Raw genomic sequence first — 18,932 nt, 5'->3', positions numbered from 1 at the left:
ATACAGAGAGTAACCTTGACGATGTTAACTGTGATCCATAACATAGCTTTTTCTTTCTTAGTTTGTTCATCAAAAATGTTTTTTTTTTTTTTTTTTGGGGGGGGGGGGTACATTTTATTTAAACTTTTTTTGCAATAAAGTGTAAAAGATTATGTTAAACCACATTTCCAAACAAATATGCATTGCTGTGTCATTAAGGTACAGCAAAGACACAATTCCCTGCTTCTTCTTCCCCAGTTTCAGTACCCATACTGGAGGCAGTTCACACGAAATGGCGAAACCCACTTTTATCCCAGTGGCAGGCCAACCTCTACCCTTGCAACCAATGTTAACTTACATAACTCAATGAGATTTGGCTAGCTCACTCAAAGCCGTCAAACAGGCTTTTTTCATTAGCAGCACAAGAAATTAAAACTAATTAAGCTCTGATAATATGAGAGGTTCTAAAGTGTAATAGCAATTTGTTGGAATTTGCCTGCTTACTGCAGAAGAGAGATTCTCAACTTTCAGCAGCCACTTGCAGCTTGATAAACAAAGTCTCAGTGATACTGTAACATGCTTAAACTATACACGCAATGGGATTACACCAGCACAGAGCTTTGATAAATATACACATGGGGTTACAAATCCTGTGTTTAAATTATTTTTAACAATGCATACATTAATTTATGGCCAGTTCATACACCCTTTTAAATGGTATAGAAATTCACTGGTCTGCCTTTGAAGAAGTAGGCTGTGATAAAATGATATGAGAGTAGGTGACAAGGTGACAACTCTTCACCTGACCTAACAATGCTGTACCTGCCTTTAAAAGTGCCACGTAAAGCGCTATGCAAGAGATATGTACTGAAATCATCCAGATCAGGCTTCAAGCCATTGTGGAGAATGCGATGAAGCTGTCTGTCAGTGAATTATAGCTATGGTGTTTAGTTGTGTTTCTTTATCAAACACATTTGTGTAGGTGTCTGTTAGATGGTGTATACAACAGCTGAGGTACCCCATCTTGATTTGTGTTCCCTTTTATCTTGCTTTGCGGCAAGGTTGGGACTGAATTAAAGCCAACTGCCCCCAGAGGACCCCACCCATCAAATCTTGCAACAGGAGCGTGGCCCAGTTCCAAGACCACTGTTGAGCAGGAATTTGAAATCAGGATCTCATGACTTACAAATTTCAGACAAGAAGGTGACACTGCTGTCTATTCTGCCATGACCCAAGTTGACTGATACAAAGCCCTTTAAGGGAAAATCAACCAAACATTATAAAGCCATCTCCTTGCAAGTTATAGTATGGACACTGTAGGAAAAACCTGTGATGTGTAGTAAACGTTACTTCCATCTAAACGGATTTACCATCTTATTGCTAGAAGAAAAAGAACCATTGCCTTCCAGACTGCCACTATAAGGGAAGTGCTAATCCATATTGAAACTGTGCCATGTGGTTTGGTTAATTCACATTTTAAAAGTATGTTGGTCTGAAGGAGTCAAACTCAGCAATGCAAGCTTGATGTGTCTCAGGTGCATTCTGTATAGTGTTTTCACAGCTGGGGCTGGAGGAGTGGTTCTCACTTCAAGGCAATGTAGAAGACCATGCTGCAAGTCTGAATGAAAGACTAGCCGTATAGCAATGCTTATACAGTATAGCGACTGCCTTGTTAGATACATCTAATAGTTCTTGAAATTAATAATATGCTAAACAAAGTTATTGTGATTTTGGTGGATTGATCATGTGATGGGCAGTCTGCATAAATATATATATTGTGAGCCAGCTCACAAGTTTACCACCAGGAGTCATTCATGGCAGGTTTGGTATGAGCCCACAGAGGTTGCCAGAAATGATCAGATGGACCTGTGGGCAGCATACATGCCTGCCATGATGTCAAGGAATTAACGGACCGACAGGCTGCAGGTGTGGTTAGGTAGGCAATTAGGGTTTGACTATTGTTAGACTATCATTGGCCTTAATTGGCCCACACCTGTAGCCTGTAACGGCCAAATGCCTGGCTGGTAAAAGGGAGCATGTGCCGCTAGTCTGTTGGGTTGTTTGTTTGGTTTGCCTGCCTGAGAACTTCTGAGGACTATCTACAATAAGATCGGAACGGGATAACGTGGTGGTCCTTTGCATCTGCAATTCCCTGTTCTCTGCAGGGGCTATGAGGAACGGCCTGTCCGCTGCTGAGATTCGCAAAGGGACTGGACTGCGGAATAAGGGTAGGAGAAGGGTTCCTAAAGAAGAAACCTAAAACCCAGGTGGAATTACCTATTCACCAACTGGACGGGGTTATTGGTCCGGTTGGTTTACATCAGCAATTTTGCTTTGGTGATTTGGTTTTTGTTTGAAACCTTGTTTGAACTGTTTATTTTCTTTTGGACATTGCAATATAAGAGCCAGCTGTATAGAATACTGGAATAAAGACTTGCTTTGTTTTGGAAACTACTGTCTGTTTTCTTCGTGTGCACCTACCCGCCCACAAGATATATATATATATATATATATATATATATATATATATATATATATATATATATATATATATATATATATATATTTTAATGTGAAGGACAATCACTACACGTGTTGATTACGCAGTATTTAGGTAGTGTAATTAGTGCACTGTATCATTCAGAAACTTAGTAAATTCTCATCATTTGCTCGTCCTTTTATCTAGCCGCAATAGAGAGTGTAGAGGCCTGGTGCACTTCTGGCACTTTGCTTTGTAGTGTACATTAGAACCACAGCTTTCAAAATACCCAACCCATTTCACTGCATTCTCCAGCAATCAGGAAATCACAAACCCAAGATGTATTCTCAAGGACTTGTACTTGCAACAGGAAAAGCCGGCAGTCATTGTGCAGTCCAAGAAACGACCTTTCAGCTAAAAAGTTAATGTTTTGCAATAAAACTGGAATAGAGACAAAAGTTTTACATACAGTGACTGTATACATTCTTTTATTTATTTTTAACTGCAAAACACTGACATAACAAAGTACCCAACATGTAAATTATCTTTTAAAAAAGCACACTAGAATGCTATTGCAAACACATTTTTAAAATGCAAGACAGGTCACTTTGTTCTCTCTAAATAAAATACGCAAGTTCAATAAATACAAATGTTACAAGTAATGAATAAACTGCATAGGCCCAGTGAGGGACCTACGACAGTGACATGCATCATTGTTTAGTGTCAGCCCATGACAGGCTACTGAGGCCAGCTTTCTCCTACGCTTTTCATTCTCTATAATCTGTGTCACTGGAATATTCCACAAATGCCTTACAGCTCAATCAGCCAGTCTGCCTCCCTGTATCTTTTCCCATAGCACACTTGGACAGGGAAAGCACTTCAGACCCAGGAACAGTCTGCGGTGGATGGGGGAGACCTGACATTCCACCACCAAGCTCCACTTTATAAGTGACGGCTCTATTGTGTTATCCACAGGGAACAGGTTCTTCCACCTCCATTTTTGTAGCATCACTTCTTCACCTCGTAATTGAGCTCCTGAGCTTTCTTCTGAACCCAGCCACTGGTGACTCATGAGCCACAAGAACTAACAAATCACATGGAGTATATTTATTTGGGTTTTTGGAGCATACAAGTTACAAATATCATATAATTTGCATACATTAACACACCTGAGGACTTCCCTAGATCTATGGTGCATTTGTAAAGGTATCAGTTCATATGGGGACTGTCTAATCTAAAGATATCTGGTAAAGCAAGATAAAGTAAAGGCATGAGTCAGTTAATATCCCTTACTAAATATTTTGGATCTTGGCAGGAAAAAAAATAAATACAGATTTAAGACTCACCTCTTTGCAGAAGGGAACACTTCAAGGTTTTACATTACATCTAGAGAACAGCTATGATGAAAATTACACAGGTCCTTTTTTTGGTTTACATTTTTAGATTTGCATCTCTGACCTACAGCACAGCTTTGAAATGGTATCACGGAGTGACAGAGTAAATAAACTGCATAAGGTGAGGTTTTCAATGAAACAGAGTGCATTGAATGATAAGATCAATAAATATAAATATAAATAAATGCAAACAGTCACCAAGTAATGTGTTTAATATTACACCAAAAGGCTTGGTAATACTATAATCCTCAACACATTGGAGGTTGTAAAAGGACAGGACACAGTTTCATGCTGAAGCATTAGAATGCTATTTCAGTTCACATCAACTCATCCAGGCATACACCTACATCTACCCATCTATCTGCTGATAGAAAAGATGACACAACCTTCATGGAAAATAAGACTGCATAAAAAATGCAGCCTTCTCTGATGATCTGAATGCTACTCTGTCATTTCCGTTAATTCGAGTATGCAAGCACGGTCACAAAAGTGACTGGATGTGTTTTGACAACTTGGTACACACCAATGCAGAATCAGAATCTTACCATTCAAACATACTGGGCTACTTTGTTTTTTTTTTTTTTTTTAAACAACTAGTGTCACATCAATCTATTTCCCACTGAAAATACAGGCTCTCTTTCATAGAAAAAATGTTGTCTGCTTCTGTGAGGGATCAGTTGTTCAACTTTCTTATGCATACTAACTAATACCATTAATATCAAAGTGCTAAAGAATATATTAGACATAACACTAAATCCACGCGGGGACATAATCAATATGAATTCATATTTCAATTGTCTACTAAATTATAAACACTTTAAACCAAATGCTTGCTCTTCTCCATTTCAAATAGTACCCATGTATTACCCAGCTGCACAGTAATACAAATGAGTATTAGCAGAGTTTCTCTGAGCACAGACTCATGTTAATAGATGCCAGAATGCTAATTGACAAAGGGAAAAGTTTAACTCCTTAATGCAAATCTTTACTGACAGCGGATTTTTGAAATTGTTGGATCTTACTAAGGGTATGCATCTCTCAGCCCACCTCCTAGTGGACTAAACATCTATAAGACATAACTACAAGAACAGAGTACAGCTTATATCAGACAAAAATGATGAAAGTAAACACGAACAGAAAGGATCTGAGTGGAATAAAGCAACCAAGGAGGCCTTACTCATAAAATATACCGTGGGAGCTAGTGATAAGAGTTCACTTTTAATCTTTGCGGCTTAAAAATGTGTTATTGATTTTTGCAACCTTTAAAACACAATAGACATTTTAATAAGGTAAATGTGAACATAATTATTGTATTTTGCAAAGGCTGACCAAGCCTCCTAAGTATGGTATATTTCTGATCTCTTTGATCACCAATGGAACGTTCTTTTATGCAGAGTCGCTTACTAGTGCTGCCTGCTTGAAGGCAGTGTAGAACAAGCCTTTTCATGAAATGGTGGGTAAGCAGTCATCACTGCAACCACAAAACCCCTGCCCACAATGGATCCCTAACAGTATTCATATACTCCAGCAATCAAAGCAGCAATTTCCTTCCAGCACGCACAAAAGGAAATAGGGCTATCCAATATCCTACCTCTGATACCAGCAACTTCAAGCAATCAAAGTGTTCGTAAGACCCTTTGACCTCCAAGCCTAGTCGTACAAACAGTAGGGGACTTCCTGAGGCTGTATAACCTCCCCTTTAGGCAACAGACAGAATGTATAATAACTTTATGCATTTTCCTATCTTAAGACTCCTGTCTAGACAGCATCTGGCCTATGGCAGCGAGTGTTTAATACAGTCAGAGACATCCACATTGATATGAGGACCATCCATCATTTTCTAGAAAAGTTTTACTTCTTTGGTGTGCAATCTATCGTTTTGTGAGCATTGGCAATAAATATGAACAGCAAGAACCGTAGAGTTATTTAGTTCAGTTATTACATTTCTATCAAAGTCATTAAGTACGTCAATGACACTGAAGACCACAGTAATTTATTAATCCCTACAGTCCCGCTATTCTCGTGTCCCACATGGATTATATTTGAAGGTGTAATGTCTCACATGGTTTAGATATCATTAATAACAATTTGGTCAGTCATATTTATATGAAACAGCTATGCTACATTGCTAGGTCTGTTTTTCAAGCCTTTTTTGAATATGTGCACTGCAGAAAAATACATCTTCCATAGCCATAAGATAGCATGAAGATATAATTTTACGCTTCACACTGCTGTGGCAACTTCAGCATTTAGCTGAAAGTCTGCTTTCTGATAAAGCACAGAAGGCTAAACTATGAGAAAAAAAGTAAACAGATGATGATATTTTGTGTGAATTGTACGATGACTCTGAGACACTGCAGTTTTGCAGATGTTCATCTCACAAGGATAGCACACAGGTGGGTATAAATATGGACATTCATTTCCCATTGTTTGAAATTTCCCCTCCTTTAATGGGGCCAAGGGATTCAAGAGAACCTCAAGATATATGTTATCTGCCTTGTTTGTATTAATTTTCATTTTGAAGTTCAATTGTATCAAAGTAAATAAAGATAGGATAGTGTGGAGGTGGACGTTCAAATATCCCATCCAACTGCTCAAAATGCAAGCCTATGCAAGTGAAATACTTTCCAGCAATCTGACTTTCAGTCCAACATCTGGGGTTAAGTTAAGATACATGTTAAGCATGTGTACCTACTGTTTTATACCCTATCTATTATGTAAATATGAACGCATCCTTAAAAAGAATAACTCTAACATATTAATTCCATGTCTGCACAGAACAAGTGTTGTTTATTTTAGGTTGTAATCTGCCAACATGATGAAAGAGTTATATCTAGAAAGAGATCCATCTCTGTTTGCCTGCCTTTATAGAAACAGAGCCATCTTTTGAGGGATTGCAAGCTAAACTGCTAATATATCAATTTTATTACATATCAGATTTCTCTTGCCATGTCAAGCAATATTGGGTAGTTTAATTATGACAAATAAAAGAAATGCCAGCTGTAGTAACAAAGGATGCAATATATATTTTGTAATGCATTACACAAAATTCTGCCTGTAGGCGACCACAATTGTTTGCTCAGAACAACTGCGCTCAAGGGCAGAAATAGGAATAGGTTTTCATTAAATCGATAGGAAATTATCAAGATGTAATGACACTAAAGGAATGTTTTGACAGGCGTCATTTCATAAAATAGAATCAAGGCTTTAGTTCCTGGCACATGTTCATCCATGACCTTACCTGTTACATAGATTTTACTTATTCAGTCATACAGATTCTCAAATTCCAAGGACAGAACAAAGTATATATTCAGGTTTCCTTTATTTGTACTGATGAGAATTATTATACAATACAATTGCAGTTATTATAATTAAGTTATGGTCTTCAAAAGAACCAAATGCTAGCCTGGAATGAAACTTTGCCAGCATGGCTGGCTTAAAGCTTATCCCTATAATGCAATAGCGACCCATTTCCATTATATATTATAGCTTCAGCTAAGCCAAGAAAATCCCAGAGTGGTACTTTAACTCATAATATTCAGCACTATATGAGGCATTGGAACAGTACAGAGTTGGCCTATAAATAGCAAGGCTAAATTGTTTATAGCCGTTACTCACATGAAAACAACAACAGAAACACCTGCACTATGTAGCAAGACTAATTCGTTTCTTATGCAAATGGAATGTAATATTTAAAAGCTGCCTCTCCCTGTTCCATGCCAGTTTCAGGCAGGGTATGACCTCAGTTCAAACAAACTGTGAGAGAGAGCCAATAAGCTTCTGTATCAAAACTGCAAAAATTTACTGATGTGCTATATTTTTTTCACACTAATGATGGATTTCTATGAAATGTACCCATTGCCATTTAATAGGTAGTTCTTCCATAACAACTCTGACTTAAACAACTTCATTACTTAAAAATAAAGACAGCAAACATTGCTTATTGACGCAATTTCTTTTACACTGCATTTAGGAACCTGGCAGCCGGTTTAGTTTGCTGGAATACTCTGCATAGAGCTGCATGATCTCTTTAAAATGTCTTCCAACAAAAAAAGACACCATCTGCATCATAGATCAGAAATACTTCTGCTAAACATCGGTCTTGCGAGTACAAAACGGGAACCTTTCACATGTCTGTTGTTGTTTTTACAATTAATTGTTTTTATTTTGTTTGATAATTTGCTGATGGTGAAAATAAATTGTCTTTAAAAGGTGGACATAGGGAAAATTATCAATTTTGAATGTGACACTATTGTTTTCTTGCTATATTGCTTAAATACATATTATGTTTAGTATCTTGAAATACCTATTTTTAGATCATGAAATGCCATGAAATAAGCCATTTTTTACAGTGTAAAAAATACGGCCCTAGTCAATTTTGATGCACAGGTTTTGCTGCAGATTTGTGCCTCCTATTGCCCTGAAGGAGTTAAAGGCAGTAATTACTGAGGACTGGTCACCTATCCCCAAAGAACTATTTCAAGCAAGTCAAAGTTCAGTCACGTTGAATTAGCGCCATCCTGGCAGCCAATGGCCAGCCCTCTAAATAGGTTAAACTTTTATAGATCATTAAGTTCCTTGTCAAGTAACAATACCCATAAACACATTTGGCATGACAAAGAACAATAAAAAAGATACTGTACATTTTGCTTTTTTTTATTTCACCTACTCCTTGTTTCATGTTCTGTGTTACTAAATAGAATGCATTACTAGGATTTAGAAAATCATAAATATTTTTCAGAGTTCAGCACTTGCAAGATATAAGGAAGCGAAGAAGCCTGGGAAGATTAATTATAAAACATCAGAACAATAAAGATGGAAGCCAAGACTATAAACCTTTCAGGATTAGGAAGATAGGTTCCTCTTTCCAATAAAACTAGGGGCAAGTATTTGTGTAAGATGCTTATGAATGCCACAGCAAGTTATATCATTTCAGCATTCAAAAAATTGTAGCTACTGAAACATTCTGAAACGGTTATGGTAGCAGGAAAGCATCTTAACTGCTGGTCTATGAAAAAAAGAACATTCTGGATTTCATTCTGTAATGAATTCAACATTGCAAATCAATTTATCAAACCTATTACTTACATTTTAACAAGGGGAGTATGAACAGCAACGCAGCTTTTTATTAACTACAAAGACCAACCCACGGAAACTAGATAGATTTGTACAAACCTGAACAAGTTGAACACATGATCCCCAAATTCTTTAAAAAGAACTATGGCTGCTGTTAAGATTAATGGTTAAAAATGACTTTCCCATTGTTATGATTTATTACAACATATTCTGTTTCAGTACTGTGGTACTGGTATACAACATAATGAAGATATATACAGTGTAAAGAGTTATATTGAAATGGTGCTGACAAAAGTGCATTACATTTGAAATTCACTTTCCAAAAAAAGTTTATTTTCATATTATCCATTTTACTGAGTAGATAATACATACCACCTCCTTTACCTGAATACAAATTAAAAATAATTTAAAAGGTTTAAAAGCACCCAGATCCCAAGATCTCCTAGTTTAACTGGAGAAAGGTTCACAGATGGTTTCCCTCAATCCAGTCAGGGTGATGTCTGCTTTGCCTGGAATCATGATTATAAGTTGGTTGCCTGTTTTGTCCAATTCTGTTCTCTGTTGACTTTTCCCTTTAAAAACTGCAGTAAAAACCACAGGTGACTCTTTAAAAGGCATAGCCCTCTGCAACTAAGTAGCAGATCGCAATCAGAAACAGCAACTGAAATTCGGCTTGGAGATCGGAAAGCAACATGGGATTTTTACTGGCAATGTGAAAAAGTATTTGTCCATAACTTCAAACATTCAATTGTGAATTCTGAGGTAAAACTTATAAAGCTGGACAAAATTTTGAAAGTGAGAAAGGTTTGTCTATTAGTTTCTTGTACACTTTACCTCACAATGTTTAAAATAGTTTAAAACAAGTTGAAATGACCTTAACATACATACATACATACATACATACATACATACAGTACATACACACATACATACATACATACACATCACCCACAGCGTTCTACATAAACCACAACATTCCACCAGCTGAGCTTTATTATTGTGCTAGGGTTGGCAGTGGGAGCTTATTTTCAAACCAGTGGAAGAGCTCAAAGCCCAGTAGTCATTAGCCAAGATATATGTGTATGTGAATGTGACATACAGCCCTTTTCCACCCTGAATCTTCTCTCTGCAGATGGACCCTGTCAGCTATCTTATCTTTTTCAGGAAGACTTAATACCAGGGCAGTACTTGAACAAACTCTGCAAAGAGTTCAATTACAGACAGGGAAGATGACCTGCATTGATAAACACGTCGGATAATCTAACAAGGAAAACTTTACAGCTATCATCAGTGACAAATATGGATTTAGATTAATATATGAGACGTAAGCCCATATTATGAAGAGAAAGCATTCACTGGCATGAATCCACAAACATATGTAACAGTAAACAAGGTATAATTAATTTTTCAGTTAGTGAGGAATTAACGTGTAAACATGTCAAGGTTAACAATATTGAGTAATCCATCGATATGTGATCTGATTGTCATAAAAAAAAAATTTAAAAAACTGACACTAATTATAATTGCTGTCAGGGTGAGATCTAAATAATTATTCAGGCAGGTAAAAATCTGAAAATACAATGTCAAATATTAAACATAGACTAAAAGTTATCCTCTACCACTTTTTTTTTTTTTTTTGTAATCTAAAATGCCAACTTGTTCGTTTGTTGTTTTGCATTTAATGTTGTTTAGCTTGTATGATGAGTGTTGCTAGTATACTGTACTAGTATACTATACTGCACATCGGGCATAGAGGCTGGCTCCACGTTTCCAACACTGGCAAGACAGACCAATACTTACACAGAATGTAAACTATCAGAGGAAGAGAGAACTAACAGCACCATCTGCTCAATTATCACATAATCCCAAGCACAACAGAAAGATTTGATTAAGGTTCATAATCTAATGAGATGCCTGAGGTAATATCATGTAGGGGACATATACCTAGGACGACACTTCAGCTACAAAAAATAATAGTTCATATCTTGGGTATAATGTTAAATACTGTGTGCAGTTTAACATAAACACTACATACCCGCGTATACGCATGGAAAACTAAAAGAGTGATTGCATGTGTTTTGCTATAACACTGTAGAAGATACAGTCCCTAATTGCGGGATAATTGTGTAAATTAAGATGTATTTGTCACACATGTAATGGTGCCTTGGTTTCCACATGGAGAATAAAGGTATTCATTTTAAATTTGTGGGGTTCACTATTTTAACGCTTGTAAAGCAACGACACGGCTATGATTGTATTCTCTAATGTGGTCTGTACTGGATAAGTGATTTTTATGAAGGCGATGTAACCACCAAATTCTAGCACTACAGCTAAGTCTAACCTCGGGGGGAACGTTAATTTCATCGCTGGAGAGAGGCTAATGAAAATCTATCACATTGAATTAATGTATCTTTATTTATTTATTTATTTGGATACTAGTTGTTTTCTTTCAAATTGTCAATATTCTAGCATGAAACTCACAAGTATTTGCTAATAGGCAGGCTGCTGTCGTCTTTCAGTATATTTTAATTATGCATCTAGATTAATTGTAATCAGGTTAAGTCACCGGAAAACAAAGGGCATCGATCCGAAGGTTTTAAACAGAAAAGAAGAGCATTTCATCATCGCCTCACAATGCGCACTGAATTCGAAGAAGAAGAAAGGACACCACCAGCCTTAACTGTGACATTTCTTAGGAATCGTTGGCAGTTTCTCAGACAACAAGAGGACCAGTCGAATCAGTTTAACATGTAACACAAATTAATGAAAAAAGCAACATGTTTTCCTGCAACTATGTGTTTAATCATCCAGAGATGATAAAAACACAAAGAATAGAATTACCGCGAAGCCTGGTTTGTGAGAGCCTCTGGGAAAACTAACGTGATAATTCCCTAAAGACCAAGGGCAGCTTTGTTTAATATAAATCAAACACAGCAAGTCTCCCGCAGTCGTTGTGCATACAGTCCGTGTAACTAGTACGACAATTCGTATAATTCTGTGACTCTTGTTTTCATTGTGATACCCATAGTTTGACTCTAGATAGTCCACTGTTTGAAAACTTAGCAATGCTACAAAATAGAATGCCAAACGTTTGATACATTGTAGCCCAATGCATTGGGCTAATGCATAAAATAAATATGACGAGCTGCACCTCAGCAAACAGCCTCGGGCTGAAGTCCGACTCAATAAATGTAACCGGCTGTGACCTTTTTGTTTTCTTTTTAAATGTATTGCCAAGCCGTGTCGTTCTTTTTTTTTGTTTTTTTTTGTTTTACTACACTCTCCTAGTTGCCAAAGGGTTTGAAGTAATGCTGACAGTTTGATTATCGCAGTGCCCCTACCTGTCATCGTAGCAGAAATCCGCACCCAGAGTATTGAAATACAGGACCACAGCCACAGCGCTGCACACCAACTCTGAAATCATTTCTCAAAAAAAAAAAGAAAGAAAAAAGGGGGACAAAAAAAGCAATTCCAGTCTTTTATCCTGTTTCTTCTTCTTTAATGTTTTCAGCATTGCAATTGAAAACCGAGCTCCCCATCCTTTCAAAGTGGTGTACGCGAATGAACAATCCGGACATCTCCTCCCTCTAACCCATTTTCACTTTGGCGTGCTTTGATGTCGATCTGATTCGAGGGGACGAGCAATATCTTTGGTATGTATGGTGATGCTGGCTGCACTTGGAAGAATTATTGAGCGCAGGACTTGCTATGCTGTAGAGCTGATATATCTGAGACTCTGGAGTGCTTGAGTCGCATGTGGTTAAATGCCTCCACGCGCCCCGCCTCCCTGTGCTCGCGCCGTGTCTCTTGTAATCCGGGGGTAACCCTGACAGCCAGGAAGAAGTCGGAAGGATGAAACTGAGCTGGTATTTTAACTGGTCCTCCTGTTTAATTGAAATGTAATCGCACTGCCTGACGCAACATCTAAATGCACTAAATATGGTAGGTTGACAACACAAGGAAATATGTATTTCACATTTCTCTTTAAATAACGGAATGAAGTTGCCGGTTTAAAAAGTGGTAGATAGTCAGAATGTGGCACTTGACCAGTGTAATGTCAGAAATGTCAAACATATTTTGGTACATGTGCAATGAGTTGCAATGTGATGGGTGTTTTGGTACATTTACTGTTATACTTTGTTTTGCAAACTAACTGGAAACAGACAACCGATTTCTCTTAAAAGAAAGCAAAAAATCACGACGAACAAGACAAAATGAGAAGTCACCGCTTGTTGAACAAGTAAAAAAAAAAAAGTGTACAAAACCCAATGTATTGCGTATGATAAATATTCCCATATTATGTTCTTAATGGTGAAAAAATATTATAAATGACATTACAAATCCATGTAAAAGACCAGCATAACGTACCAGATTTGAATGGGCGTGTTCCTGTTTTCTATGTGGTTTAGGCGTGCGAGAGCAAGCACCGTGAGTGCCTGCGTACTTTTTACGCGTACCTGAAGATGACATTACACTGGTACCACAAGTGCTTACTTAGTCTAATACAGTATACGCTATTGATTCTAGCATGTAAACATTGCAACCCTATATCTGATCTAATTACTGCGTACAGTACACACAACAGTATATTCTACAAGGACAAAGTCAGTATCTACTGTATACTAAATAAAGTGACTTGCGTCATTAAACGTAACATACATTTAAAAAGACTGAAAAAAATAGACACCAGATTTATATTTACATATACAACATTACAGTCTCTAAAGATGACCTGTGTAAATCATTTTCCTGTTCACCATTGCTAATTACTGATAATTGCATTAAACCATTCCGCATTTATATTTTTGAAACAATAAACAAGTGAGTGAATACGATTGTACCCTTACGGAAATATCCTATAAGAGTACTATAAAAAAAAAAAAAAATTAATAAAATAAAAAATAAAAACTATAGGAAAGCCTATAGAAAATCCTATAGTAAACTGGGCACAATTCCTATAGAATATTCTATATGACTTGTGCCTATAGGATACCCTATGTAGAACTGTCCTAAAGGGTCCGGAAGAATTCACCTTTAGGATGTACAATAGGATAATCTATAGACTGACTTCTACAATGTCTTATATAGGACCATCTTTAAAATACCAACATGCTTTGCTCTGTACAGTAAACATAAAAAAGACAAACCAAGCTCACTGGCAAAATGTAATGTGAACACAAATTAAACTTCTAACTAATGGCTAATTTTTAATTTAAAGGTAGAAATAAAAGTCAACTGTTCTATTAAAATAAATATATAGAATATATACCTTGCAACAGAGGTGCCAAGTGTGTAGGTATTAATGTATGTTAAACATAATAGAGTGTTTGCACTATGTGTAAATTGCCAACTTTAGAAATTTACACTATGAGATATTTAGAAAAGTACAGGTCCCTGTTTCCCACAGCATTTCAATAAAATACCCATATTTTAGGTCTGAAAGGGTGACTCCTTTCAAGGCATGTGAAACGTATAGTGGGAAAAGCTTTTAAAATACATGTATTTCTGACAAGTGTTTCTGCAAAGTGAGTTTAGTGTTGCAGTGTTACAACAAGGCCAACAGAGGGCTCACTCAGCACTGGCATATGTGCTGTTTTTAAAGATGTAATCAGTAACTAAATTTTCCTGTGTTTTTGTTTTATTCATGCAATGCTGTGAGGATGGACTTGTGGTCCATGTACAGACACATGATTGTCTACACCTGGCGGCTCAAAGGAAGTTTCAAAGACTGTGTAGACTTTCCTGTCAGCATGTAATCATGAAGCTGTTCAAAACAGAAACCTTTCCCTTATTTTCCAAAATGGCACTGTTATACAGCACATGCGGCTTGTTCTTATACTTTGAAATGGTGTTGATCAGCCTGGACGGACTGAGGCTTGCATAATCACTGCTTGAGCTTGAAAGTACCAATCTGAATTCATTTTGATTTCATGCATTATTCAGCTCCCTAGGGTCTCCACCTTTGGATGCATCATAACCTAGACAAACGATGAGCAGTAAACATTCAGAGGATTCTGCAGGTCCATGGTTATAAATACTCTTTCAGTAACATAATGTGTAAAAGTATCTTAAAACAGCAATACGCATACATTTATAAGCTAGAAGTATTTGATTGTCTGTCAAATATGAATTTGCAATATCACAGTCAATATCTAATGCAGAAGTGCTGACCAATCTATCAAGGCAACTACTGGATGACAACCATATATGATGCACTGCACAAATGTAACATTACAAGGTCATTCTGGGTTTGATTCCCAGTCAACTGACTCTATATGTGATTCTAATATTGCTGTCTCAAAGCAAGGCAGAAATATGCATATACATGCCAGAGTGAGTTACTGTCATAGAACATTTTTGCCATGATTCTGACATGCAAATTACAGCTCAGCCCCCTGTGCCACTAAGCAATGTGGGAGTGTGGCAGCTGAAATGAACTGCCACACTCCCACATAAATGAGCTGAAATTACTATTTAAATCCACTATATAGCAATTTTTAACCCTTCAGTGCCCTATCCTATTCAATGTACTGTAGTGGTTTGTGAGGGAGCACCCTCACTGAGGCATGACTGTTTACAATGAGTCATGTTGTTGTACTATTTTATATGTAACTTATTCTGGGGTAGTGTTTTATGTGCAGCTTAGCCACGGTGTTTTATATCAATAACGGTATATTGTACAATAACAGTAATTAAAACCATAAATATTGAAAGTTGAGAAAATAAATTAAATGCTTGCATGTTTGTAGGTACTATTATGCATTGTTAAAAATACTGTGTATGCAAGTGCACAGTATAAAAAAGAAACAAATGACTTAAGGTTTTATATGTGATGTTTTATATATGATGTTTTATATATGTAACTATTTAAAGATTTATATTGTTATAAAAAGAATCAATCAACCAATTTTTATTTTATATAGCGCCTTTCATAGAGGAACACCATCGCAATGCGCTTTACAAGATACAGTAAATACATGAAAATCCATAATATTTCAAATACAGAGAAATACATAATACATGATATACAGTAAATAAAAAAAAACAATGCATGATACATTAAATACAATGGAAAGTACATCATACATGAAAGTAGTATAATACACAAAATAGTACACTAAATACAGTGGAAAGTGCATAATACATGAAATAGTACATTAAATACAGTGGCATAATACATGATAGTAATATAATATGTGAAATAGTAGCAGCAGCTAATAGCAGATAGCAGGCTTAAGGAACATGGAAAGCAAGAGAAATGGTACTAAATTGTTTAATTAAGGCTGTTAATGTGGGTGTGGCTAGCTCTTTAAAAGACTGCCTGTTTGTAAGGGGGGATAAATACCAGTATGTGAACCAAAGCTTAATATTACTTAAAAGAAAATAAATGCTTGTACCTGAAAAACAAAAGAAGGAGCTCCGAGTGTCTCTGTGATCTTGATGTGCGAGGTGGACATGTGGCTTGGACATGTCCCCTGGTCACATGGTAATTAAACAACCAACAGGCACAGCTATTCTTGAAAAGATGCAGGCCCCAGCAGTGTTCTAAGAATGTTGATAAGGGAGTGCCCACAGGTGTTCTAGGATTGTAAGCATTACTATGAGATGTGAAATTCCACTGTTGTAAAATGCATGCCAAAAAGTTGTTTTAGATTTATTTACTTAGTCAGAGCTTTTTGATCTAAAAAAAACGATTAAATCGCTATAAATCATAACGCCAAAATGAACATGCAAAGAACGTGTAAAATGATTAAATAGCAATATATTTAAAATATTGCACAGTAGAAAAGAAATGGGAAAGAAGTCCTAGAAACGTATCATTGCCTTTGATTATTTACTGTTAGTCGGCTGTAAGTAGATTTGGCTGGAGCAGGGTGAAGAACCTAAGCTAAGAGCCACATTTTGACAATTTTTTTTTTTTTTTAACAAGTGTTTTTTAAGGCACACTTGCTTGGAAAATAAATCTAAACAGTTCAATGAATGGTCTACCAGCTACAAAGACAAAAAAAAAACATGCTGGTGAGATATTAATAATTATTAGAAATAGTATATGTTTCCTGTACACATTTTGTAATCAAATTACATATGCGACAGCAACAGAAGGTTTTCCTTGAAGTCCTTGTGAAACAGTTTTTTAATCTTCATGGAAAAAATATGAAAGTATATTTAAAAAAAAATATATATATATATTACTGTTGGAAAATCACAGCTGCTTATTTGATGCATGGAAGACAGATGGCAGGGAATGTGGGGTTTATGGAAAAAATAAGCTTCCCATTTCTTGTCAGAGCTAATAACGAGGCTCAGGTGAAATCAGCAGGGGGCAGGTGCCCAGTGGGATTCTTCCCACCATCAGTGCAATAATTTCCTCCACTCTTTGCTACACCTCTCAGTACAGTGTTCAAAAGTTCACAATCCATTCTGAATGATTTCCCATGGCCAAGTTATTTAAGCTTTTTGAACTGTCAGCATTCTTCTTTCATTTGATCTAAGAAATCAAATACACACAACTCACATCAGTTGAATCTATATACCAGTGTTCGATACACTGTGTGTTTGTCAGTTGCTTATATTCCCCTATTATCTTATCATTTATTTCCCCACAATGGTTTCAGTCACATATGAAATGAGTTTCAATATAGCCCAGTGGCACATATGTACAATAGCACAAAGCCATCTAGTACAAGTGGCTGTGCTTACACTAGAAATCCTTGGAAGTTTTGAGTTTCACTGAAACTGTATGTTACTTGTGATGTGTTTACAATAATTAACTAAGCCTGTGTATGCACACTCTGATATGCTTTAGCAGTATTCAATGATCTATATAACTTAAATTGTTACAGGTATCCAGTTTTATTTATTTTTCTGATGTACTTATGAATGTGTACATTAACTAGCATATGTATTTTTTGTCTGTTAAGATCCATCAAAGCCTATAAATATTGCCCCATTTGTTCATTGACATAGTGGTAATATAATTATTCAATAAATACATAGATAAATGTCTGCAAACCACTGTGCTACAAAGTAAAATATCACACTTATCATAAATTCTTAATAACTTACAATGGTCTTGCAAGATGCCATTATACTGTTGAGTACCCACCCATTTTATTTAATGTGTTTCTGTGATGAACTGTGAGAAAGAGGATAACTGCTTGCATTATTCTCAAGCAATTCACCTGTGACTTAAATGCATTTGCCAGAAAGTGCAGAGCAACTTTAAGGATGGACATATGGGGTATGAATACTGAACATATGGGGTATAAATACAAAAACATCTTCTTCATTTTCCCATTGAACAAAGGCTATTTTAAAGAGACAGATTTCAGTTTCATAAGGTTTCTATTTTAAACACCAATCCAGAGCACTGCCTGTACAGCGCTGGTTTGATTCTTTCTGAAATTAAGTGTGCCAGTTTCCTTTGAGGTAGCGGTACTGTTATCAGTTTACATTGAAGTTCATTAATAAGTAAAACATGATGTTAAGCTAGAACATATCAAACAAGGTGGATTAGGTAAAAAGAGGTCTAATATTATAAAAGCAGATGTTGCATATAATTACTATGTGCTTGTGCTCATGTGATAAGTGATATTACGGAGTCATGGTGTGAGTAAACTATGTGAATTACAATAAAAACACACAGGTTACAGTAATGAACACTTCATATTTATGTGTAGCTGTGATGAAGAGGCACAACCCCATTTATTTCACTTGGATATCTTAATTAGATACTTTATTATGCTAACATGCATGCTCATTATCAATCAGATAAAGCTGCAGAGAGATTGCATTCTTACCTACAGTATACAGAGTCTAAACAGTTTGATGGTTTATGGTTTAATGGTACAGTAGACCTGCATTTTCCAAACAAAATAATTGATGCAATTAACCTACCAGGAAAACAGTGCAGTCAAAATATAACACAACTACTTACTTAGAGTGTGTTGCTCTTTAATCCATCCATCAGTTAGAAATGCTCAAACAAATATTATATTTTAAAT

At 36.3% G+C, this 18,932-nt stretch overlaps 1 protein-coding gene across 1 annotated transcript in view; it reads right to left on the bottom strand.

The window, feature by feature from the left end:
- The window catches only part of LOC121320025 (protein O-mannosyl-transferase TMTC2-like), a 118,677-nt gene extending 105,015 nt beyond the window's left edge, over nucleotides 1–13,662 (bottom strand). Inside the window, exon 1 of the mRNA XM_041258137.1 lies at nucleotides 12,270–13,662. Coding sequence (XP_041114071.1) covers nucleotides 12,270–12,352 — 83 coding nt within the window. The 5' untranslated portion in view covers nucleotides 12,353–13,662. The remainder of the gene's footprint in view (nucleotides 1–12,269) is intronic.
- Nucleotides 13,663–18,932: the final 5,270 nt, after the last annotated feature.

This window comes from Polyodon spathula, chromosome 8 (assembly GCF_017654505.1).
Source record: "Polyodon spathula isolate WHYD16114869_AA chromosome 8, ASM1765450v1, whole genome shotgun sequence".
Taxonomy (NCBI): Eukaryota; Metazoa; Chordata; class Actinopteri; order Acipenseriformes; family Polyodontidae; genus Polyodon; species Polyodon spathula.
Note: the sequence above shows the minus strand (reverse complement) of the source record. Positions and strands in the feature narration are given on the sequence as shown.